Source organism: Carcharodon carcharias, chromosome 19 (assembly GCF_017639515.1).
Source record: "Carcharodon carcharias isolate sCarCar2 chromosome 19, sCarCar2.pri, whole genome shotgun sequence".
Classification (NCBI taxonomy): Eukaryota; Metazoa; Chordata; class Chondrichthyes; order Lamniformes; family Lamnidae; genus Carcharodon; species Carcharodon carcharias.
This window is the reverse complement of record NC_054485.1, coordinates 96,612,106-96,637,609: the sequence shown is the minus strand read 5'-3', so window position 1 is coordinate 96,637,609 and position 25,504 is coordinate 96,612,106. Positions and strand designations below refer to the sequence as shown.

The 25,504-nt window shown below is 45.8% G+C and overlaps 1 protein-coding gene across 3 annotated transcripts in view; it reads right to left on the bottom strand.

Annotated features, from left to right (window-relative positions):
- Positions 1 to 25,504, bottom strand: part of LOC121291134 (neurogenic locus notch homolog protein 1-like) — a 138,748-nt gene that overhangs the window by 50,205 nt on the left and 63,039 nt on the right. For all 3 annotated transcript variants that reach the window (XM_041212213.1, XM_041212211.1, XM_041212212.1), the window contains 3 exons: positions 22,515 to 22,707; positions 2,205 to 2,350; positions 984 to 1,097 (listed from right to left, as the gene is read on the bottom strand). In XM_041212213.1, the coding sequence (XP_041068147.1) occupies positions 984 to 1,097; positions 2,205 to 2,350; positions 22,515 to 22,707 (453 nt within the window). The remainder of the gene's footprint in view (positions 1 to 983; positions 1,098 to 2,204; positions 2,351 to 22,514; positions 22,708 to 25,504) is intronic.

Below are 25,504 nucleotides of genomic sequence, written 5' to 3'. Positions count from 1 at the left end.
AAGTGCAGACGTGATGGGCTGAATGGCCTCCTTCCATACTTTAAAGGTTCTGTGGTTCAAACACAGCATCATTCCAATCACAGGATAAACTCGATCACAGGATCACACTAATCATAGGATCACACCAGCACAGGATCACCCCATTCACAGGATCACCCCATTCACCGGATCACCTCATTCATAGGATCACTCCAGCCACAGAATTACCCAAGTCACAGGATCACCCAATTCAAGGATCACCTCAACCACAGGATTACCCCAATCACTGGATCACACCAATCACAGGATTACCTCAACCACAAAGTTACCTCAACCACAGATTTACCCCATTCACAGGATCACCCCAACCATAGGATCGCCTCAACCGCAGGTTCACACCACTCAACTGATCACACCACTCACAGGATCACCCCAATCACAGGATCGCCCCAACCACAGGATCGTCCCAACCACAGGATCGTCCCAACCACATGATCACCATAATCACAGGATCACCCCAACCACATGATCACCGTAATCACAGGATCACCCAACCACATGATCACACCAATCGCAGGATAATAACGACCCCCCTAGGCCCACAAGAACTGCTGTATTATCTTTGACCTGATGGGTCTGGATCAATCCAGTTGATAAATCAGTAGGAGTTCATGTCCTTGGCAGTTTCATCCATACTGAAGGGAATGTCTATAATCAGCAAACATTAGTCGACCAACTCCTTACAATACCTCCCTGGAGACCCTAAACACTCATAAGAAAAGCTCACTGCTTGTTTGAAGACTGTCTTTTGGGACTTGTTGAGGAATGGAGTAAATACACTCAGGCAGCAACACTTCCCTTCCCCCTAATGTCCCCACATCCCGCCCCGGTCTCTCTGGGATAGCACCCTACAAGGTACCATTGCCACTGAAAAGCTGCAAAGACAAAAAAAGACAAAAACTGATCAACTCCTGCTCTACAAACAATTTGAAGAACTGGGATACCTGTGTACGGAAGCTCGCATTGGCACAGGTAGTTGGCAATACCATCGATGCAGCGTCCCTTGTTCAAACAGGGGTTAGGGAGGCAGTCATCTTGATTCATCTGGCAGTTCTGGCCTAGTGCAATGATCACAAAACAAAAGAGTTACTTGAGGATTGTTACCTGGGTGCCAAGCTGGCAGTGCCCATCCTTCTGTCATCGAAGGCACTTTCCCACTCATGTGAGCCATTGTCCCCGGGAAGAATGCAATAGAGTCAATCAATTCCGGGTGCTTGAGACCTGCTCTCCATGACCTGCTCACTCGACAACAAGAGCTTAGTTTTATTGAGTGACCTTAATGGCTCAAAATTGGCTGACAGAGCAAAGAATGAAGCACAGGGAATGGAGAGAAAGGCTGACCATTATGTCCTGATTTAACCTGCAAACGTGAAGTATTGGTCTGAAGGTGAACCAGCTTCAAACTGATATGAATCTTTTGGAGTGAATACACCCATTCCCAGGAGAGGTATAGCACAGATTAGATACAGAGTAAAGCTACCTCTACACTGTCCCCATCAAACACTCCCAGGACAGGTACAGCATGGGGTTAGATACAGAGTAAAGCTCCCTCTACACTGTCCCAATCAAACACTCCCAGGACAGGTACAGCACGGGGTTAGATACAGAGGAAAGCTCCCTCTACACTGTCCCCATCAGACACTCCCAGGACAGGTACAGCACGGGTTAGATACAGAGTAAGGCTCCCTCTACACTGTCCCCATCAAACACTCCCAGGGCAGGTACAGCACGGGTTAGATACAGAGTAAAGCTCCCTCTACCCTATTCCATCAACACTCCCAGGACAGGTACAGCATGGGTTAGATACAGAGTAAAACTCTACAATGTCTCAGTACAAGTTAAAATTAAAATAAGGTTGCCTCAGCAATTCTTTATTTAGCCAAAGTCCACTTTGTTGAGAGATGACATGAAGCCCTCAGGACAAGATACTGAGGTGAATTTATAGAGGTTTGAAACTCCAAATACAGGAAGAATTTTCCTCATCTTTCCTTATCCTTCCCTTCCTCCTCAGCTTTCCCCTCACCTCCTCTTGTCTCTCCTTCTGCCTCCATCCTCCACCACTCCTTCTCCTCCCTCTTCTCCCCCTCCTTCAGTGCCCCTCCCTTTCCCTTTGAGAGTTTGACAATCCTTGCGATACCATTCTCTACACCATTGGCTGCTCTTACCTTTGAACCCCTTTGGGCAGAGGCAGTCGTAGCCGTTGACACGATCCCGACACGTCCCGCCTTGCCTGCACGGCTGCGACTCACATTCATTCACATCCATTTGGCACATGGTCCCTGTCCAGCCTGACTGGCAAAGGCATGTGAATCTGGAGAATGAAAGTCAACCACTGTTAGCATCAACGAGCAATGGAAGGAACCACTTTCTACGACATAGTATCTTAGCCAGAATGGAGTCTCCCATTACTGGGTCGATCACTTGAATACCCTCAGGAGCAGCGGGGCAGAGTGCCCATTCTGCAATGAACATTGTGACTACCCAACATGTAGGAGTCACTATTGGCCTCAGTACATCTTAGGTTAGAAAGGAAAATGAAAGTCACTGCCAGCAGTCATCATCCATTGATTGCTACTGGGATGTATGTGCAGAAGGGAGTGAGGATATAGTCATTTGTTATTATAAAAATTGAGCATTGCTGAAAAAAGAGACACACCATCAAAGTTTTTCACCTTGCACTCATCAGGACAGCTAGCAAGATAAACCAACAGGAAAGGGAACAACAATTTACACTGCATGAGAAGAGATTGCTGATTGGCAAGTGGTCTCCGAATGGTAGCGGCATTGCCATGGAGAATGCAGCAGAGAATATAACTTACTGCAGGTGTTAACTTGGCTCACTAGTAGCACAGCCACCCCCACCCCCCAACTTCACTCCCAACCCCACATCCCCAAATCAGAAAGTCAAGTGTTCCTGCTCCACTCCAGGACTTGAGCCCATAATCTAGGCTGATATTTCACTGCAGTACTGATAGAGGGGGAAAAGCATTCATATATGGTACCTTTCATAACTATTGAACATCTCAAAGTGCTTTACAGTCAAATAAATTCTTTTGCAGAGTAGCCACTGCAAAAGCCAGTTTGTGCACAGCAAGATTTCACAAACTGCAATGCAATAATGGCCAGATAATCATTTTTTTGTGAGCTTGATTGAGGGATAAATATTGGCCAGGACACTGGGTATAACTCTCTTGCTCTTCTTCGAAATAGTGCCGTGGGATCTTTTACGGACACCTGAGAGGGTAGACGGGTCCTGGGTTTAATGCCTCAGCTGAAAGACAGCACCTCCGGCAGTGCAGCACTCCCTCAGTACAGCACTGCACTTGATTTTGTGCTTGAGTCTTGTGCTGCACTAATAGTGGTGTTGTCTTTCAGGCGAAATGCTGAATCAATGCTTTTCGAGATAGATGTTAAAAATCCAAACATACAGTTTGGAGAGTGGCTGGGGAGTTCTCTGTGGGGTGCTGGCCAACATGGCTTATTTATCTCATACAAAAACAGAATTACCTGGAAAAACTCAGCAGGTCTGGCAGCATCGGCGGAGAAGAAAAGAGTTGACGTTTCGAGTCCTCATGACCCTTCGACAGAACTTGAGTTCGAGTCCAGGAAAGAGCTGAAATATAAGCTGGTTTAAGGTGTGTGTGTGGGGGGCGGAGAGATAGAGAGACAGAGAGGTGGAGGGGGTTGGTGTGGTTGTAGCGACAAACAAGCAGTGATAGAAGCAGATCATCAAAAGATGTCAACAACAATAGTACAATAGAACACATAGGTGTTAAAGTTAAAGTTGGTGATATTATCTAAACGAATGTGCTAATTAAGAATGGATGGTAGGGCACTCAAGGTATAGCTCTAGTGGGTTTTTTTTTATTTTATATAATGGAAATAGGTGGGAAAAGGAAAATCTTTATAATTTATTGGGAAAAAAAAAGAAGGGGGAAACAGAAAGGGGGTGGGGATGGGGGAGGGAACTCACGACCTAAAGTTGTTGAATTCAATATTCAGTCCGGAAGGCTGTAAAGTCCCTAGTCGGAAGATGAGGTGTTGTTCCTCCAGTTTGCGTTGGGCTTCACTGGAACAATGCAGCAAGCCAAGGACAGACATGTGGGCAAGAGAGCAGGGTGGAGTGTTAAAATGGCAAGCGACAGGGAGGTTTGGGTCATTCTTGCGGACAGACCGCAGGTGTTCTGCAAAGCGGTCGCCCAGTTTACGTTTGGTCTCTCCAATGTAGAGGAGACCACATTGGGAGCAACGAATGCAGTAGACTAAGTTGGGGGAAATGCAAGTGAAATGCTGCTTCACTTGAAAGGAGTGTTTGGGTCCTTGGACGGTGAGGAGAGAGGAAGTGAAGGGGCAGGTGTTGCATCTTTTGCGTGGGCAAGGGGTTGTGCCATAGGAGGGGGTTGAGGAGTAGGGGGTGATGGAGGAGTGGACCAGGGTGTCCCGGAGGGAGCGATCCCTACGGAATGCCGATAAGGGGGGTGAAGGGAAGATGTGTTTGGTAGTGGCATCATGCTGGAGTTGGCGGAAATGGCGGAGGATGATCCTTTGAATGCGGAGGCTGGTGGGGTGATAAGTGAGGACAAGGGGGACCCTATCATGTTTCTGGGAGGGAGGAGAAGGAGTGAGGGCGGATGCGCGGGAGATGGGCCGGACACGGTTGAGGGCCCTGTCAACGACCGTGGGTGGAAAACCTCGGTTAAGGAAGAAGGAGGACATGTCAGAGGAACTGTTTTTGAATGTAGCATCATCGGAACAGATGCGACGGAGGCGAAGGAACTGAGAGAATGGGATGGAGTCCTTACAGGAAGTGGGGTGTGAGGAGCTGTAGTCGAGATAGCTGTGGGTGTCGGTGGGTTTGTAATGGATATTGGTGGACAGTCTATCACCAGAGATTGAGACAGAGAGGTCAAGGAAGGGAAGGGAAGTGTCAGAGATGGACCACGTGAAAATGGTGGAGGGGTGGAGATTGGAAGCAAAATTAATAAATTTTTCCAAGTCCTGACGAGAGCATGAAGCAGCACCGAAATAATCATCGATGTACCGGAGAAAGAGTTGTGGAAGGGGGCCGGAGTAGGACTGCAACAAGGAATGTTCCACATACCCCATAAAGAGACAGGCATAGCTGGGGCCCATGCGGGTACCCATAGCCACACCTTTTATTTGGAGGAAGTGAGAGGAGTTGAAGGAGAAATTGTTCAGCGTGAGAACAAGTTCAGCCAGACGGAGGAGAGTAGTGGTGGATGGGGATTGTTCGGGCCTCTGTTCGAGGAAGAAGCTAAGGGCCCTCAGACCATCCTGGTGGGGGATGGAGGTGTAGAGGGATTGGACGTCCATGGTGAAGAGGAAGCGGTAGGGGCCAGGGAACTGGAAATTGTTGATGTGACGTAAGGTGTCAGAGGAATCACGGATGTAGGTGGGAAGGGACTGGACAAGGGGAGAGAGAAGGGAGTCAAGATAACGAGAAATGAGTTCTGTGGGGCAGGAGCAAGCTGAGACGATCGGTCTACCGGGGCAGTTCTGTTTGTGGATTTTGGGTAGGAGATAGAAGCGGGCCGTCCGAGGTTGGGCAACTATCAGGTTGGAAGCTGTGGGAGGGAGATCCCCAGAGGAGATGAGGTCAGTGACAGTCCTGGAAACAATGGCTTGATGTTCAGTGGTGGGGTCATGGTCCAGGGAGAGGTAGGAGGAAGTGTCTGCGAGTTGACGCTCAGCCTCCGCGTGGTAGAGGTCAGTGCGCCAGACAACAACAGCACCACCCTTGTCAGCGGGTTTGATGGCAATGTCAGGGTTGGACCTGAGAGAATGGAGTGCAGTAAGTTCAGAGAGAGACAGGTTAGAATGGGTGAGAGGAGCAGAGAAATTGAGACGACTAATGTCGCGCCGACAGTTCTCAATGAAAAGATCGAGAGAAGGTAAGAATCCAGAGGGAGGGGTCCAGGTGGAGGGAGAATATTGAAGATGGGTAAAAGGATCCGTTGAACTGGGAGAGGACTCCTGCCCAAAGAAGTGAGCCCGGAGACGAAGACGGCGGAAGAAGAGTTCAGTATCATGCCGAGCCCGAAATTCATTGAGGTGAGGGCGTAAGGGTATGAAACTAAGTCCTTTGCTGAGCACTGAACGTTCAGCATCGGAGAGGGGAAGGTCAGGGGGTATAGTGAATACACGGCTGGGGTTGGGATTGGAAGATGGGGTGGGGACGGAGGGACAGGCAGGGGTGGAGGGTCCTAGATGGGTGTTGGTGTCGATGAGTTGTTGGAGCTTGCGTTCCTTAGCACTTGAGAGAAAGAGAAAAAGTTTCTTGTTGAGGCGTCGGATGAGCCGAAGGATAAAATGAAACTGGGGGCACGCGCAGCTTTGAAAAAGGGTACGGCGGTGCTGCTGGAGGGAGAGGTCGAGTGTGTTCATATGGCGGCGCATGGCACTGAGAGTGGATTTCAGAATGTGACGGGAACAGCAGTCCGAGAAACGTTTTATGTCCCGGAGATACCTGTAATCCTGGGTGGGTTCGAAACATGAGGGGTGGAATTTCAGTTGAATATATTTCAGCTCTTTCCTGGACTCGAACTCAAGTTCTGTCGAAGGGTCATGAGGACTCGAAACGTCAACTCTTTTCTTCTCCGCCGATGCTGCCAGACCTGCTGAGTTTTTCCAGGTAATTCTGTTTTTGTTTTGGATTTCCAGCATCCGCAGTTTTTTTGTTTTTATCTCTGTGTTTAATTGACTGCCACTGCTCTTCAAGAAATGCCTACCTCCTTGAAGAAGTTCTGTTCCTCTCTGCGACAAGATTTCCGGATTTCTCTGTTGCCTTGTTCACCTTCATTGCTTTCCATTTCTCTCCTAGTGTTTGACAAGGTGTTTACTAAAACCCGCTTCCACAGCCATATCTCCTTTCTCAGTGACTGTCTCCGTCTCCGACTTACCCCACATGGATTTCAACTGAAATTCCACCCCTCATGTTTCGAACCCACCCAGGATTACAGGTATCTCCAGGACATAAAACGTGTCTTGGACTGCTTTTCCCGTCACATTCTGAAATCCACACTCAGTGCCATGCGCCCAGGAAATTCTGTTTTTGTTTTTGTTTTGGATTTCCAGCATCCGCAGTTTTTTTGTTTTTATCTCTGTGTTTAATTGACTGCCACTGCTCTTCAAGAAATGCCTACCTCCTTGAAGAAGTTCTGTTATTTTCTGCGACAAGATTTCCGTTCCTCTCTTTTGCCCTGCTCACCTTCCTTGCTTTCCATTTCCCTCCTGGTGTTTGACAATGTGTTTACTAAAACCCGCTTTCACAGCCATATCTCCTTTCTCAGTGACTGTCTCCGTCTCCGACTTACCCCACATGGATTTCAACTGAAATTCCACCCCTCATGTTTCGAACCCACCCAGGATTACAGGTATCTCCGGGACATAAAACGTTTCTCGGACTGCTGTTCCCGTCACATTCTGAAATCCACTCTCAGTGCCATGTGCCGCCATATGAACACACTCGACCTCTCCCTCCAGCAGCACCGCCGTACCCTTTTTCAAAGCTGCGCGTGCCCCCAGTTTCATTTTATCCTTCGGCTCATCCGACGCCTCAACAAGAAACTTTTTCTCTTTCTCTCAAGTGCTAAGGAACGCAAGCTCCAACAACTCATCGACACCAACACCCATCTAGGACCCTCCACCCCTGCCTGTCCCTCCGTCCCCACCCCATCTTCCAATCCCAACCCCAGCCGTGTATTCACTATACCCCCTGACCTTCCCCTCTCCGATGCTGAACGTTCAGTGCTCAGCAAAGGACTTAGTTTCATACCCTTACGCCCTCACCTCAATGAATTTCGGGCTCGGCACGATGCTGAACTCTTCTTCCGCCGTCTTCGTCTCCGGGCTCACTTCTTTGGGCAGGAGTCCTCTCCCAGTTCAACGGATCCTTTTACCCATCTTCAATATTCTCCCTCCACCTGGACCCCTCCCTCTGGATTCTTACCTTCTCTCGATCTTTTCATTGAGAACTGTCGGCGCGACATTAGTCGTCTCAATTTCTCTGCTCCTCTCACCCATTCTAACCTGTCTCTCTCTGAACTTACTGCACTCCATTCTCTCAGGTCCAACCCTGACATTGTCATCAAACCCGCTGACAAGGGTGGTGCTGTTGTTGTCTGGCGCACTGACCTCTACCACGCGGAGGCTGAGCGTCAACTCGCAGACACTTCCTCCTACCTCTCCCTGGACCATGACCCCACCACTGAACATCAAGCCATTGTTTCCAGGACTGTCACTGACCTCATCTTCTCTGGGGATCTCCCTCCCACAGCTTCCAACCTGATAGTTGCCCAACCTCGGACGGCCCGCTTCTATCTCCTACCCAAAATCCACAAACAGAACTGCCCCGGTAGACCGATCGTCTCAGCTTGCTCCTGCCCCACAGAACTCATTTCTCGTTATCTTGACTCCCTTCTCTCTCCCCTTGTCCAGTCCCTTCCCACCTACATCCGTGATTCCTCTGACACCTTACGTCACATCAACAATTTCCAGTTCCCTGGCCCCTACCGCTTCCTCTTCACCATGGACGTCCAATCCCTCTACACCTCCATCCCCCACCAGGATGGTCTGAGGGCCCTTAGCTTCTTCCTCGAACAGAGGCCCGAACAATCCCCATCCACCACTACTCTCCTCCGTCTGGCTGAACTTGTTCTCACGCTGAACAATTTCTCCTTCAACTCCTCTCACTTCCTCCAAATAAAAGGTGTGGCTATGGGTACCCGCATGGGCCCCAGCTATGCCTGTCTCTTTATGGGGTATGTGGAACATTCCTTGTTGCAGTCCTACTCCGGCCCCCTTCCACAACTCTTTCTCCGGTACATCGATGATTATTTCGGTGCTGCTTCATGCTCTCGTCAGGACTTGGAAAAATTTATTAATTTTGCTTCCAATCTCCACCCCTCCATCATTTTCACGTGGTCCATCTCTGACACTTCCCTTCCCTTCCTTGACCTCTCTGTCTCAATCTCTGGTGATAGACTGTCCACCAATATCCATTACAAACCCACCGACACCCACAGCTATCTCGACTACAGCTCCTCACACCCCACTTCCTGTAAGGACTCCATCCCATTCTCTCAGTTCCTTCGCCTCCGTCGCATCTGTTCCGATGATGCTACATTCAAAAACAGTTCCTCTGACATGTCCTCCTTCTTCCTTAACCGAGGTTTTCCACCCACGGTCGTTGACAGGGCCCTCAACCGTGTCCGGCCCATCTCCCGCGCATCCGCCCTCACTCCTTCTCCTCCCTCCCAGAAACATGATAGGGTCCCCCTTGTCCTCACTTATCACCCCACCAGCCTCCGCATTCAAAGGATCATCCTCCGCCATTTCCGCCAACTCCAGCATGATGCCACTACCAAACACATCTTCCCTTCACCCCCCTTATCGGCATTCCGTAGGGATCGCTCCCTCCGGGACACCCTGGTCCACTCCTCCATCACCCCCTACTCCTCAACCCCCTCCTATGGCACAACCCCTTGCCCACGCAAAAGATGCAACACCTGCCCCTTCACTTCCTCTCTCCTCACCGTCCAAGGACCCAAACACTCCTTTCAAGTGAAGCAGCATTTCACTTGCATTTCCCCCAACTTAGTCTACTGCATTCGTTGCTCCCAATGTGGTCTCCTCTACATTGGAGAGACCAAACGTAAACTGGGCGACCGCTTTGCAGAACACCTGCGGTCTGTCCGCAAGAATGACCCAAACCTCCCTGTCGCTTGCCATTTTAACACTCCACCCTGCTCTCTTGCCCACATGTCTGTCCTTGGCTTGCTGCATTGTTCCAGTGAAGCCCAACGCAAACTGGAGGAACAACACCTCATCTTCCGACTAGGGACTTTACAGCCTTCCGGACTGAATATTGAATTCAACAACTTTAGGTCGTGAGTCCCCTCCCCCATCCCCACCCCCTTTCTGTTTCCCCCTTCTTTTTTTTTTCCCAATAAATTATAAAGATTTTCCTTTTCCCACCTATTTCCATTATATAAAATAAAAAAAAAACCCACTAGAGCTATACCTTGAGTGCCCTACCATCCATTCTTAATTAGCACATTCGTTTAGATAATATCACCAACTTTAACTTTAACACCTATGTGTTCTATTGTACTATTGTTGTTGACATCTTTTGATGATCTGCTTCTATCACTGCTTGTTTGTCGCTACAACCACACCAACCCCCTCCACCTCTCTGTCTCTCTATCTCTCCGTCCCCCACACACACACCTTAAACCAGCTTATATTTCAGCTCTTTCCTGGACTCGAACTCAAGTTCTGTCGAAGGGTCATGAGGACTCGAAACGTCAACTCTTTTCTTCTCCGCCGATGCTGCCAGACCTGCTGAGTTTTTCCAGGTAATTCTGTTTTTGTTTTGGATTTCCAGCATCCGCAGTTTTTTTGTTTTTATTTATCTCATTGCTGTTTAGGAGACCATGCTGTGCACAACTTGGCAGTTACATTTCCTAGATCGTAGTAATGCCTACACTTACGAGACTGTGTACACTTAATGACTACACTTAGAGTAAGAGGAGATGGAGGAGTAGTGGTAGTGTCACTGGACTATTAACCAGAGGCCCAGGCTAATGCTCTGGGGACAGAGGCTCCCATCCCACCATGGTACCTGGTGGAATTTTAAAACTCAATAAATAAAAATCTGTAATAGCAAAGTAGTAGTGGCCATGGTAACAAATATTGTTTTAAAAACCCATCTGGTTTACTCATGTCCTTTAGGGAAGGGAATCTGCTGTCCTTACCAGGTCTGGCCTACACGTGACTCCAGACCCACAGCAATGTGGTTGACTCTTGACTGCCCTCTGAAAAGCCACTCAGTTCAGTTCTAGGGCAAATAGGGATGCGCAACAATTGCAGGTCTTGCCAGTGATGCCCATGTCCCATGAAAGAATAAATGGAATAAATAAAGCTACAACCAATCACCTATTTTGGAAAAGTACTTTGGGATGTCCTGAGAAGATGAAAGGAGCTGTATAAATGCTAGTCTTTCTTTGCAGTTTACAAATACTATATTACATCACTTCTTGGTTCTTTAAAAAAAAAGAATGATCACCCAATGGAGATTCATTTTTCCCTTTTGCTGATTTAAATCTCCCTTTTTGTTGAATGGAGTGCAGGAAGAGCGAGGCCTGGGAATATTAGTGCACAAATCACTGACGGTGGGAAGGCAGATTGAGAAAGCATTTAAACACGTGATCCTGGGCTTTATTAATGGAAACAGAGTACAAAAGCAAGGAGGTTATGGTGAATCTTTATAAAACACTGGTTTGGCCGCAACTGAGGTATTGTGTCTAATTCTGAGCACCACACTTTAGGAAGGATGTGAAGTCTTCAGGGAGGGCTTAGGAAAGATTTATGAGAATGGTTACAGGGACGAGGCACTTAAGATACGTGGGTAGATTGGGAAAGGTGGGGTTATTCTTAGAGAAGTGAAGGTTGTTGGTTGTTGGGAGATTTGAGAGCGGTGTTCAAAATCATGAAGTCTGTAGACAGGGCAGGTAGCGAGAAACTGATGGAAGGATTGAGAACCAGGGGCAGGATTTTCGGGTCGTTGGGCGGGCGTGGTGGCTGGGCCCAGGAGCAGCCGGGAAACAGGCCGCCGCCCACAATCGGCCCCCGGCCGCGATCTCGCACTTGCTGGTCAATTAACAGCCGGCCAGTGTGAAAGGCGCACTGAGAAGCTCAGCGCTGCTGGGGTGGGGGTGGGAGGAGGGTGAGCACTGGAGTCAGTGGAATGAAAGCTCCCTGAAGGCAGAGAGCTGCCTGAGGGAGCTGAAGAATTTTAAATCTGAAAGGAAACGTTTTGAAATTCCCCAAAAAATTCTTTCCGCCCATAAGAGTCACTCACCTAAACGTATTGACGATAAAAATTGTGCCCAAACATTTTTATTATTTTTTAATTAATATCGGAAACCTCATCCCGCCCTTGGATGAGGTTTCCTCAAAAATTCAAAGGCCGTCTGGCCAGTTCACCAACCGTAACATTGGACGGGCAGCGGAAAACCCAGGTCAGTTCCTACATTGAAGGGCTTAATAGACCTATTAACTGTCAGCGGGCACACTGCTGACTCTTGCACGCGCCCTCCGACTGAAACACTGCTCTCTATTTTACACCCGATTGGGTCAGGCGGGCGGGATGTAAAATCCTGCCCCAGAGGACACCGATTTATGGTGATTGGCAAAAGAAGCAAAGGCGACAGGGGGAAGAGCTTCCTTTACACAGCGATGTTTACGATCTGGGATGCGCTGCCCGAGAGTCTTACTGGAGGCAGATTCAATTGTGGCTTTCGCAAGAGAATTAGATTACCACCTGGAAGGGCAAAAAGGATGCAGAGATACAGGGAAAAGGTGGGACGGTTGGGGTGGGGGGGGGGGCGCTGCAGGGGTGTTCAACTAGCAGAGAGCTGGCACAGAAACGATGGGCCGAATGGCCTCCATCTGTGCTGTAACTGTTCTATGATTCTATTTACTCGAATGATCTATTGACCTGTGCACCTTGAAATAGTGGGATCATCTCACCTATCTATATATCATTTAATATATTGCATACTATTGTGGGGAGGGGCCAGTTAGTTTAGATGGCTAGTATGTGGTCCAGAATTAATGATAACAGCGCAGGTTCGATTCCTGTTCTAGCTGAGGTGGACTTAGGGCCTGCCTTCTTGCCTGTTCCATGTTAGCTGTGAAGTAGTGCCCCTTAAGCTATATAATCAACCATCTCTCTCTAATCGAGATGCCTATGGCCTTTTGTGGACCATGGCTCGTACCTCCCTACCTATATGATTTTACATATATGCACTTAATACTTTGTATACGATTATGAGATCAACTAATCTATCTATATATCTAAAGTTAGTACTTTAGAGTCACTCCCTTATTTTTGGTAATCATGCTCAGAGGGGTAATATATCCAAGAGGCCAGGTGAGGGTAAAGATTAAAGTTTGTGACTCTCTGGGATACATGAATTTGACACTTCATGAGGAGATGGGTCCCTCCCTTCCCGTCCCTATGTGGTACAATCCGAGGCTTATCAACCAGGAAGCATCTGCTTCCGGCCTGCAAATCACAACAAAGGGCCATACTCTGTATCCTGTGGAAACCATTCATGGGGATCATTCTGGGGGGGAAGAGTCAGTGCTCAGTTCGGCCGATGAGAGACTGTGCTGCTTTCGTGAGGCTGGCCTCACAGCAGGAGCCCTGTCACCACCCTTGGAATAAATGACAGGGAGAAGTCATTCGACAGGAAAACAAATGACGCTCAGTGACGTCCAGCACCGTGAGAAACCCATGGCCCTGACGGGTGACATCAGCCCTTGAGGGCTTGCAATCCCAGTAAGGAGGGATTTCAGCATTTTCACAGCACACGATCCAGCAGGCAAACAGGCCATCCAGCTCAACCTGTCTGTGCTGGCTCGAGCCTTCTCCCATTTTTCCTCACCTATCTCTAACAGCATCGGCCTCTATTCCCTTCTCTCTCATGTCCACCCACCCTTGACATGGAGCCAATACTATTCACATCAACCGCTGTCTGTGTGCTCCGCATTCTCTCGTTCTTTGGGTGAAGAAGTTCCTCCTGAATTGCCCACTGGGTTTCTTACATGGACGGCCTCTAGTTACACCCTTCCACATGAGAGGAAACGTCGAGTGGATTTTCCAGCCGCCCCCCCCAACCACACCCCCACGCTGGCAGGATCTTCTGGTCCAGCCGACGCGAATTGGGGTTTCAATGGCTGGTCATCCCCACCGCAGGGAGGGGGCTGTGAAATTCCGGCTGCTGTCTCTGTATCCACTCTATCAAAATCTGTCACAACTTTAAAAACCTGTACTCGGTCACCCCTCAGCCTTATTTCTTTCAAGCCCGTTCATTCCCTCCTGTATGTGCGCCCACACATTTCTGCTATCGTCCTTGTAATTCTGCCCTGCATTCTCTCCAGCTCCTCTGGATCTCGTAAGACAAGAAGAAATAGGAGCAGGGGTTGGCCATTCAGCCCATCTAGCCTGCTTCTCCATTCCAAATGATCAAGGGTGATCTGGTTGTGGTCTTAAATCCACTTTCCTGTCTGACCCCTATAATTCTCGACTCCCTTGTATATCAAAAAATATGAATAGCTCATCCTTGAATATAATCAATCACCCAGCCTCAACTGCTGTCTGGGGTGGGGATTCCAAAGCCTAATAACTCTCTGAGAGAAGAAATTCCTCCTCACCTCCATCTTAAATGGGAGAAACAATTTCTTCTTCATAAAACCATGTTGACCCGCCTGATGGTATTTTGATTTTCTAAATGCCCTGCTCCTTCCTACCTGCTTAGTAATGGGTGCTAGCAGTTTTGCAATGATAGATCTCTTCATAATATGGTGAACAGGACTGTACACAGTACTCCAGGTGCAGTCTGACCAAGTTTCGACACAAGTCTAGCATATCTTCTTTACTTCTCAATTCTATCCCTCGAGGTGTCAACCCTAATTCTTGGTTTCCTTTTTTTAATGGGCTTATTGCTACTTTAAGTCATTTGTGTATGTGTACGCTTAGTTTTTCAGAGGCCTTGTGGTGCGGTGGGTCATATCCCTGCCTCTGAGCTGCTAAGCCTTCAGTTCAAGTCCCACCTCAGGACTCAATGGCCAAGGAAGATGTGTTCATAATACAGCCAAACAGGTTGATTATCATAGTAAAAAAGCAAAAATACTGTGGATGCTGAAAATCTGAAATAAAAACAGAATTGGCTGGGGGGAAAAACTCAGTAGGTGTAGCAGCATCTGTGGAGAGAGAAACAATGTTAGCATTTTAAGCTTAAATGAATCTTCTTCATTTCAACTTGAAAATCCTTCCAGAACATACCAGCGGCAAGAGCAGGAGAGGTTCCTAATTCACCATGTGATGGAAAGAAAGTTGCAGCCTCTACCATCACTATCCATACAATGTGCATGTCTCCACCCTGAGTGAGTTGTCACACAACACCACCGCTCCCAGGTCCCTTTGCTACCCCGGTTGGATTTTATTTTCTGAGTAGCATGTAACCCCCTATTTTCCTTGCCTAAATGTAACACCTCACATTAATCTATGTTGAAACTCTTTTGCCAATTAAGCGTCTGTTCTGCAAGTTTGTTCATATTGTCTTGTAATTGGTTGCAGTGCTCTTCAGTACTGACTATCACACCCAATTTAATATCAAGCTCACTGTGTCTCCCGCCAACACAATATGGCCATTTATGCATGCACACTGGTCTGCACAGATGCCACTCTGCTGCGCCCAAAACATGGGTTTTGTAGGCAGGAAATGTATACAGGTCTTAACGTCTTAATAATTCTTAAATATTTTACAACTACAGAGGAATGGCAGAAAAATGATTAAATAATTGCATTTCCACTAACAATGTTCAAACAGCACAAGCGGACCAGCTACCCCTCCTAATATTTTAATTACGTTGAATAATTGTTAAAGAGCCATTATTAACAATTCACAAAAGAGACAAGAAAAATATTGTTGATGCTGCAACTCAGAAACAGAAAGCTCTGGAGGTGTTCAACTTAATCTTGCCTGAGTGTCTCCAAGATTGTCTGTTCCTTAGTTTGCTACTTTAGGGACTTGAACACAAGGATGAGAATCCTTGAATCCTTGAATGAGAATCTTAAAATCAAGGTACTGATGATGTGGCAGCCAATGCAGGTCAGCGAGCACAACGGCGATTGGGGAAAAGGGGCTTAGTGCACATCAGGATTTGGACGTCAGAGTTTTGGATGAGCTTAAGTTTACAGAGGGTAGAATGTGTAATGCTGGGGAAGGGTCTGTTGTAATAGTCGAGTCTAGAGATTAAATGACATGAATGAGGGTTTGAGCAGCAGATGAGTTGAGGCACGGCCACAGTAAGGTGATGTTACATAGGTGGAAATAAGTGGTCTTCGTGATGCTGCAAATATGTGGTCGGAAGCTCATTTTGGAATCAAAAACAAGCCTTATGCCCTTTGACCTTCCCCAGTCAGATCCGACCTGAGGAGACTAGATGCAGTTAGATGGAGCCTGGGAAATAAAAGGCAAGGCTGGATGCCTGAAAGATGTCTTGGGATTGGAAGCATTCTGGCTTCTGTGTTTGGACAGCAACCCTGCTGCTATTGGCCATCACTGCTGCTCCAGTCTGCAGCCATTGGCTGTCATTGACTCCCCAGCCTGTAGCCATTGGCCAACACAGACTCCCCGGCCTTCAGCCATTGGCCATCACTGACACCCCCGCCTGCAGCCATTGGCCATCACCAAATCCCCAGCCTGCAGCCATTGTGGCCATCACTGCCTTTCTGGGCTGCTGCCATTGGCCGTCACTGCCTCTCTGGCATACAGTCATTGTCCCTCACTGTCTCCATGGCCTTCAACCATCAGCTGTCACTAACTCTCCGATCTGTAGCAATTGACAATCACCACTTCTCTGACCTGCAACCACTGACCATCACCACCTCTCCAGCCTACACGCCTCTGGATTTTGTGCTCAAGTTTCTGAGGTGATACTTAATCCATACTTTCAGCCTCATTGGTGTAGTATTCAATGGTTCAATTATTCTGTGTTTGATTATGTATGTCTGCTGACTATGTTCACTGCGCTTGATTGGTCAAGCCTGAGTGTGGACTCAAAGTAAAGTAAATAGCCACAAAGAAGCTACTAGAAAACTGAGCTAAAAGCATGGGTTTAAATATCTTAAGCATTGTATAAAACTCTAAGTAAAGTCCCTACACACTTAGAAACTAGTGACATCTCTGCATTGCTTTGATGATAATCGAATGTATAAAATGTACAACAAAATTGGCAAAAAGGATGGTTGACAAATATTTACCAGCTCCAGCAGCACTTCTTCCTTCGATGGGAGATCCATCCATGCCATGGGACCAATAGATTTCAGGGTTCAATGCCTACTCGCTCTTTCCACAGATGGAGACTCTAAATGTAGCACTTATTCACAGGAAGGCGATACAAATACATTGTCTCAGAGCAGAGGGCTAGTGAATGTTCGAGCAGCTCACAGAAGGGATGTCTCCTTTCGATAGTCAGTAAGCATTCTTGCAAAATATTTTGGGCCAAAGAAAAATTTGGTGGTGGAACAACATCAGTTCCATCAAGATGCTGGGGAAATGGTGAACCCGTTCAACAATACATGGCAATTGGCTTCTCCTTGTTAATTTGGCCAATGAACTAATTTGTGACCAATTTATTGAAAAGACTTCAATTTCACAAATTGGGGAACATCTCCTCTTGGAGGATGATGATTTAACCTTGGGAAAAAAAACACAACCTTGGCAGTCCAAATTGAATCTGCCATGTTATATTCGAAGAGGTTACACTAGAAATGCACACTCAAAATCAGGGTTGCACACACAGTTTGCCCAACCAGCTTACGTGCAAGAGATGCAGTCAAAGAGGCGTCAGCAGGCTCATCATCATGTGTCCCATCGTGGTCAGCTACTTTCAAAACCATGCCTAAATCATGGAAGTGCTCATCAATGCACAACTATGACCAGCTTGAGGGAAAAATTTTAGCACATGTTTAAAGTGGAATCATTTTACAAGGAAGTGCAGGTCGTCAAAGAAGAGGATTTCATTGGTTCGACACATGAAAGAGTCTCTTCCTGAGAGTGAGGCACATCATCATGAATGCGTTTACCATCACGAATGGTAAAGCACTAGCCCATTTTCAGGAGTGCTCAGTTGAGATCACGGACATCTTGGTGTTGTTTCTCAATGTTGGCGATGTTGGCGCAAAAGTACCTATTGTGAGTGATAAACTCTACCATCGGTATTTTTTGCAATTTTATCTCCCTATTGCGATAGAAACCCTTCAAGATTACAACAACTCTATTAATCCAGTTTTGGGAATGATCATAGTTCCAGATGTTATGACGCAGCAGACGGTGTGTGCCAGGCAGCTCAAACCCACGAAGGAAACTTGATCACCCGGTCACAATGACTTGGCAATTTATGTTTTATATCGAGAGGCATACCCTGAATTCAGAAGTAATGAGTCCACCAAGACTCTAGAGATTTATAGAAAACTAAATTAAACATTTATTAACAAAAGAAAAGATTTTAAGCACAAACATAGGTGTACAAATTACTACTATAATAACTCCTAAAACCCCTAATTAATCTGGCTTCCAGTTACACCCCCGTTAAGGCAACAGTAAAAAAAAATATTTTAAACAGATCCAGGCAAATCATCACAATACCCTGGACAGTAGAATTCAAAGTGGTTTTTCCCAGCTTCGGTTTCTATAGACAACAGCTTAATGCACAACTACTGGAAGTTTTTCACACTTCTGGTAGATCTTATAATGCCTTCCCCTCTGACACATAGCCCTTCTCCTTTATAAATTCCATTGTTCCCATATGTCTTTGGAACTTTATCTTTCTCATAATATAAATCATTGCATGGTGCTAATATTATCAGTAATCTTTGGGAAAAATAAGCACATTGCTGGGCCAAGCTCCTCTGGCTAGGTGTAAGATCGTACCATATCTTTGAAATTCAAACTACCTGATTTATCTAAAAATGCAAATTCTCTCACTTCACCTTCTAAAACTTCAGCCGTGTTTATGTATTTAGCACTTCAAACCTAGCTTCCTTTTGATAAGTCAAAGCCTCCAAACTAGCTGTCTCCAATTCAATTAAGTCCCCCTTCCACACACATACATACACACACACGTACATATACACGCAGAGAAACTATTTAAACCCCACTATTACAATAAATCACAATAATATTATGAGAATTATTGTATTTTCATGACAAGTGGTATAGTGGTAACGTCACTGGACTGGTAATCCAGAGGCCCAAAGCTAGTGCTCTTGGGCCACAGGTTCAAATCTTACCACTGCAGCTGGTGAAATTTAAATTCAATTAATACATCTAGAATTAAAAGCTAGTCTCAGTAATGGTGATGGTGAAACTGTTGTCAATTGTCCTGAAGAGTTCTTTCCTGAATCAGTTTCTCATTGAATGGTTTTCATAGCCTTTACAACCACATTGTCATAAGGGTCACAGCCCAGGTATCAGCAGTCACCAGAAGCTGCTATCCCACTCCACCCATATGTTTTCCTTCCAAGGAGAGGATAAGGGAATACATACATGTCCACAGCATCCTCCAAGTGAGCTCAGAACACTGTTGGAGGTCGAAGTCTTGGGTGATAGTAACTTGGAGTGAGAGAGCAGGTAGGAGTTGGATGGAAACTGTAAACAGTACAGGAGGTTTACGGGCATTGGTAATGTAATGTAAATACTTTAGCAAAAGAATGTAACAGTTTTGAGATTATACTTGTGGGGAGATGTAGAGTAATAAGTGAATGGTCATTATTAATGAGACCATGATGTTAAGGATGATGTAAGTGTGACATCAGAGTCAGGTGACTAAGCGGCTCCAAGAGAGTAAGACACAGAATAGTTGTGTCCCGGGAACCATGTGCTTACCCTGCGGTCTTTCTTTATAAAAAGTTTCAAGAAAAACTGTATACCAACTATCTCAAGTAAATCATAGAATAAGCAAAGGCTCATCAAGGTATGGGAAGACAACAAGACATGGGACAGAATTTTACTGTCGGTGAGCAGGGGGTGGGGCCCGCTCGCTGACGTGTAAAATGATGCGGGACGATGTTGGGTGGGACCCCCGAAGTCATCCCGCCCCATTTAGATTTTCAGGAAGGCAGGGGCGCAGCAAAATCAGCTGCAGGCCCACCGAACTGTCAATGGCCAATTGAGGCCATTGACAGGATCATTTAAACAATTAAAGGACCTGCCCGTCCATCCTTAAGGTTGGCGGGCAGGCCAGGAGCCCCGGCGGGGAATAGAAACAATATGAAACCTCAACCAGCAGCGGGATGAGGTTTCATGCAGGGTTTTAAAAATTTTAATAAAGTTTTTCTGTCAGTTATGAATGTGTCCCATCTCATGTTACATTGCCACATGAGGGGGACATGTTAGGGATTTTTTTTTTCTATTTTTAATATTTTTCAAAGTGGAAGCGATCTCCCTGAGGCTGCACTTAGCCTCAGGGAGATGTGTGTTCTTTCGTGTGCAAAAGAGCGCACTCTCACCTTTAGGGAATCTCCCTCCCCCACCCACACAGGAAGCACATAGCGCTTCACACCGGATGTCACGCTGGGCAGGCCTTAATTGGCCCGCCCAAGTAAAATGCGGCCTGCTTCACTGGCAGGGATCAGCTCCCCACCCACCGGCAATTGGGTCGTCCGACAGGCAGAAAATTCTACCCATGGTAACAGATTGAAATAAGATTGCAACAGGAAAATCTCTTCCAAAATTTCCGGTCAGTTAATGGAGTTCCTAGGAAGCTATGGAATTCACCAGCATCTGACATCACAATTGTCATAAAGATGTAATAATTTCCATAATGTTATTAGAATTTATAGTAAAATAGCATAATAGTAGGATATATCTATGTGTTTGCGTGTGTGAGACTTAATTGAATTAGAGGATGTTTTGATGTAAGAAGGGAGGTTAGGTTTGATAATTAGGTAAACGTGGGGAAGTTTTAGAATGTGAAATGTAAAGGGAACATTTGCATTTTTAAACAATCTATAGTGGCTTGAACTCAAAGGAGTGGGTGTAATGTATACCTAGCTGGCAGAAGTAGTAAGAAATAATGCATTTATTTATTTTTCCCAAAAATCACTGGTGAAATTGGTACGATGATAGATTTTTTTTTTATTAGTAGAGAGGGGTAAAGTTCAAAAGACATAGTGAAACAATGGAAATTTGCATTCAAAGAGAAAATATGTATAAAGGAGAGAAGGCTGTTTGTAATGGAGGCCACTTTAAAATTCAACAAGTGTGAAAAGCCTGCAGCCTGTTTGTACCAAACTACCGCCTCCAGGGACTGAAGTTAAGAGAACTTACTTTGAATCTCGGTATCATTTAGTTTGCCAGGGCCTTTTAAAATCTATGTGTCTTACTGTTGCCTTAGCAAAAGTGTAACTGGGAGTTAAATCAATTGGGGGATTTAGAAGTTATAATGGTAGTAATTTGTAGACATACCTATGTGCCTACAATCTTTTCTTATATTAATAAATTTTAATTATTTTTTTAAAAACCTCTTAAGACTCAGTGGTCTTATTACTGAATCAAAGCCCGCATCTCGAAACATACAAATTGAAAATTAGTTGTAACAGTTGTTTCAAGTTTCCCTCTGGGATTTGAATAGCTCAGCATTTACCATCTGCTGTGTCATAACACAATACAGCCCATAGTCAAATGGTGGCATTGAATCATTCAACAGGATGATAAAGGGCAGTCTGAGAGCTAGAATGTCGCAGGAGAAAACACTTGAACAATCTACTCATTTTCTACTCCACACATATTGATCTACTCTATATCTCTGAATGGAAAGACACCAGCTGAGCTGGTGGTCCTAACTTTTGCATGCCGCTAACCTTTTTTAAGCTGTCACCATTATCCAACAGGAATGTCAAAACAAAAGCAGAAAAAATCACAGTGACAAGGCAAAACAAAAGTATACATAGACAAGTGAACAGGCACCAGGGAACCATGATTTGGAGTTGGAAATTGGCTTTGCATCAAACAGCCAAATAGCAACCGCAAACTTGCACCATCTCTGTCAAGACCTAAGCAGAACAAACAATTGCTGGTGCCTATACTTACCTGTTGGATGACAACACAAAGTGGAATGCAAAATGCCTGATAGTGAGCAGACCAGGATTTTTTGAGGACAGTGATTATGAGGATGTATTTGATTTCCCGACGAGTGACTCTAATGTTGATCATTCACCTCAAGCTGATCACGCAGAATCACAACCTCAAACTCATGGATCTCAATGCAGACATCAGAGACCTATGTATTTCAAAGACTATTTCTATGCTTAGAGAAAGTGGACATATCGAACTCTATAAGAGAGTTCATGTACATATGTTAGTTGTTTAGGATGGTTTAATTTAAAGATGTTTAGTTACCAGAGGGAAAAGATGTAGTATTCAATGGTTCAATTGTTCTGTGTTCGATTCTGTGTGTTTTGTTGACTGATCTATGTTCACTGTGCCTGATTGGTTAAAGCCTGGGTATGGACTCAGCAAAGTAAAGAGACATACAGAAGCTACTAGAAGCATGGGAGTAGACATTTTAAAGCATTGTGTAGAACTGTAAATAAAGCTCCTGCACTAGTATCGTCTTTGAACTGCATTAAAGCTAATCAGCTATATAAAAGATACGAAAATTGGTGTGAGTGTTACCACTGAGGGACAGCTGACAATTGTTGACATTGCAATGATTTGTGTTTCTTGCAGCATCTTGAAATTTCTCTTCCCCTCCCCACAAAAAGATGGAGATATGTTACCCTTTTAAGATTAATAAATTGCCTGCTTGCATAGTGGTGGGCTTTGAGCCATATGCCCCCACTAACTCTTGCTCTTTAACCCCTGACCCCGATTTCATACCCGTTGATGTCGCTGAGGCACGTCCCATGTGCGCACGGATTACTTTTGCACTCGTCTACTCTGGAAACGCACTGCGGGTCATAATATCCATCTGGACAGATGCAGGTGAACCCATTCACCCCGTCCTCACAGGTGCCGCCATTATGACAAGGGCTGGAGACACACTCATCGATGTCAACATCACACTGAAAGCCTGTAATCAAGATAATAAATCATAAAATAAATTAACCTTTGTTTGTGTCATCCGAGTATAGCAACTTTTTACATAATGAAATGTCCCAAGGTACTTTACCGAGCTTTGTAAACTTATAATAAAACTTGTAACAGCTGTGTCATGTTTGATTCAGCAATCTTTCTCAAGGGCAGAACCCATATTTTTCACAATAGTGTTGTGAACCATTAATTAGCCATTCAAAGGAAGGATAATTGCACTCCACTGCAAACATTGTGGGTTACTGGGAGGCTTTTCTAGCATGTTAAGATTCAGGTCTCATCCTCAACATGGCCGGAGGCTACGCTAAGGGAGATATAAAGGAAACTCCTGCTCCGATTTTCATGTTGTTATAGTGGTATAAACACCAATCGTTCATCGTTCATAAGGGATTGTGTAAACATGTTGTGTGTCCGCTTATTTAGGCTAGGCACATGAGGACATGTATACAAAGGTATGAAGTTTGAAGACATCAGAGTTGTAGGTGCTGTGTTCTGCTCTCAGACAAAAGTGAAACTGAGGCTGGATCTCATGACGCACTTCCCTTCTGGTGATGTCATGCTGCTATCCCTTCAAGTTCTCAATGTGGCCATTTTGATCGTCAGCTAATGATCAATGAGCTAAGGTATCTCAGAGACTTAAGATGGAGTAGTTTAAAAAAGACCTCTCTCGCTCTCTCTTTCTTTATGTCTTTCTCTTTCTCTCTCTCACCCAGAGACAGAGCATTCTCTGTTTTCTCAGCAGCAACATGATGCTATCTGGAGTCTAAGGGTAGAAACACATGTCAGGTAATGATGGAAGACAGGCAGCATTGGATAGTCTTCCTGTCCAGTGCAGGGACATTGGCTGTGGTGGATCTGAGTATTAGATGCTGTGTATTGTGGGAGACAATTTACACCACCTTCTGAGATGAATATCTAGGCCCGAAAGTCTGAACCAGTCCAGGTTTGAAAGGCTTAAGATAGCAATGGTAAGGCCATGTTGAGATACTTAGTACATTAGCACACAGAAAATTGCAGCTATGAGGAAAAATTGGATAGTCTGTTGTTGTTCCCCTTAGAACTGAGGATGAAGACGGATTGTACAAAATTGTGAGCAGCCTGGATGGGATGGGCCTATTCCTTTAGCAGAGAGGTGAGTGACTAGGGCTCATAGATTCAAAGGGATTGGTAGAAAGGTTAGAGAGGAGATGGGGAAAGATTTTTTCACCCAGAGGGTTGTGGGGGTCTGGGAATCACTGCCTGAAAGGGTAGTAAGGCAGACTCCCTTTGGATATGCACCTCAGGTGCCATAACCTGCAGGGCTACAGACTAAATGATGGAAAGTGGGTTCAGGCAGGGCGACTTGTTTATCGGCTATCACATACATGATGGACCAAGTGGCCTCTCTGTGCCGTAAATCTCCTATGATTTGATGATTATCATTTTTTATAACCGAGGAGCAGAGGGAAATTAACTTTTACATAAGAATATAAGAAAAATGAGCCAGGAGTCAGCCATTCGGCCCATTGAGCCTTTGCCACCATTCAATAAAATCACGGCTGACCTGATTGAGGCCTTAACTCCATTTTCTTGCCTTCCCCGTAACCTTGACTCTCTTGCTGATCAAAAACCTGTCTAACCCTTGAACATGTTCAATGACCCAGCCCCCACTGTGTGCTAGGGTAGAGAATTCCAAACACTAGCGACCTGCAGTGAGAAGAAATTCCTCCTCATCTCTGTCTTAAGTGGGAGACCACTTATTTTGAAACTGCCCCTCCACCCCCCCCTCCCAACTCCAGTTCTAGATTCCCCCATGAGGGGAAACATTCTCCTGGTATCCACCCTGTCAAGCTCCCACAGGAATCAATAAGAGCAGCTCTCATTCTTCTGAACTCCAATGAATTTAGGCCCAACCTGCTCACGCTTTCCTCATAAGACAAACCCCTCACACCAAAAATTGTACCCTGCTCCTGCATGTATTTTACACAGATAAACCAGGAGGTGGTCTGAAGCTTAGATTCATCGTTTTAATCTAGCCCACCCCTCATGGTTGAGTGCAATGATGGTTTACACCCCACACAATATATTTCTGTATCAAAGTTGATATTGGGTGGGTTACAAACCTGCCATTCCACTCATTCCTGTGGGATTCCCTGCTGATGAGATAGGTTAAAAATAGCCCCACGGAGTTTTACAGCATAGGTGCTGGCCATTTGGCCCATCTTGGTTAGGTTAATGCGGAAGTGCCATCCTCACAAGGAGAAGGCCCTCAGCACCTTCTGGGGGAAACTAGGGGTGGGAGATGAATGCTTCCTTAGTCTTCTTTTTTCCAAAGAGCAGAGAACACCTGCGGTGGAACATGGCATATTCCAGTAGCCGGTACACATGGTAAGGGTTATTGAGTCACGCTATTGTTTAGATAGCCAATGTTCAGGAAAAGTTGCATGCCCCCCAGTCCTTACAGGAGTGAATAGTGATAACAAACCTGAGAAATATTAATTATTCTACCTGGTAATGCCCTTAATGGTTCATGAATAAGGTTAGTTTCAATAGATAGATAAGCATACTGAGCTGTCAGTCGAAAGTATGCATGTGAAACTTATGCTTGGTTAACTGATCTCAGCAAGGGTCGCTATGAATGGGTACTCCACCACCGCACCCCTGGCTAGTGAGGGGAGACATAGCAAGAATTCTTGCTATACAGTGAACACTGCTGGCAAGTTGGGTAAAGATAGGATGGATTCCAGCTCAAAGCCCTGTACAAGGTGTTGCTCACTTTGAGTCAGATGTTTGTGGGT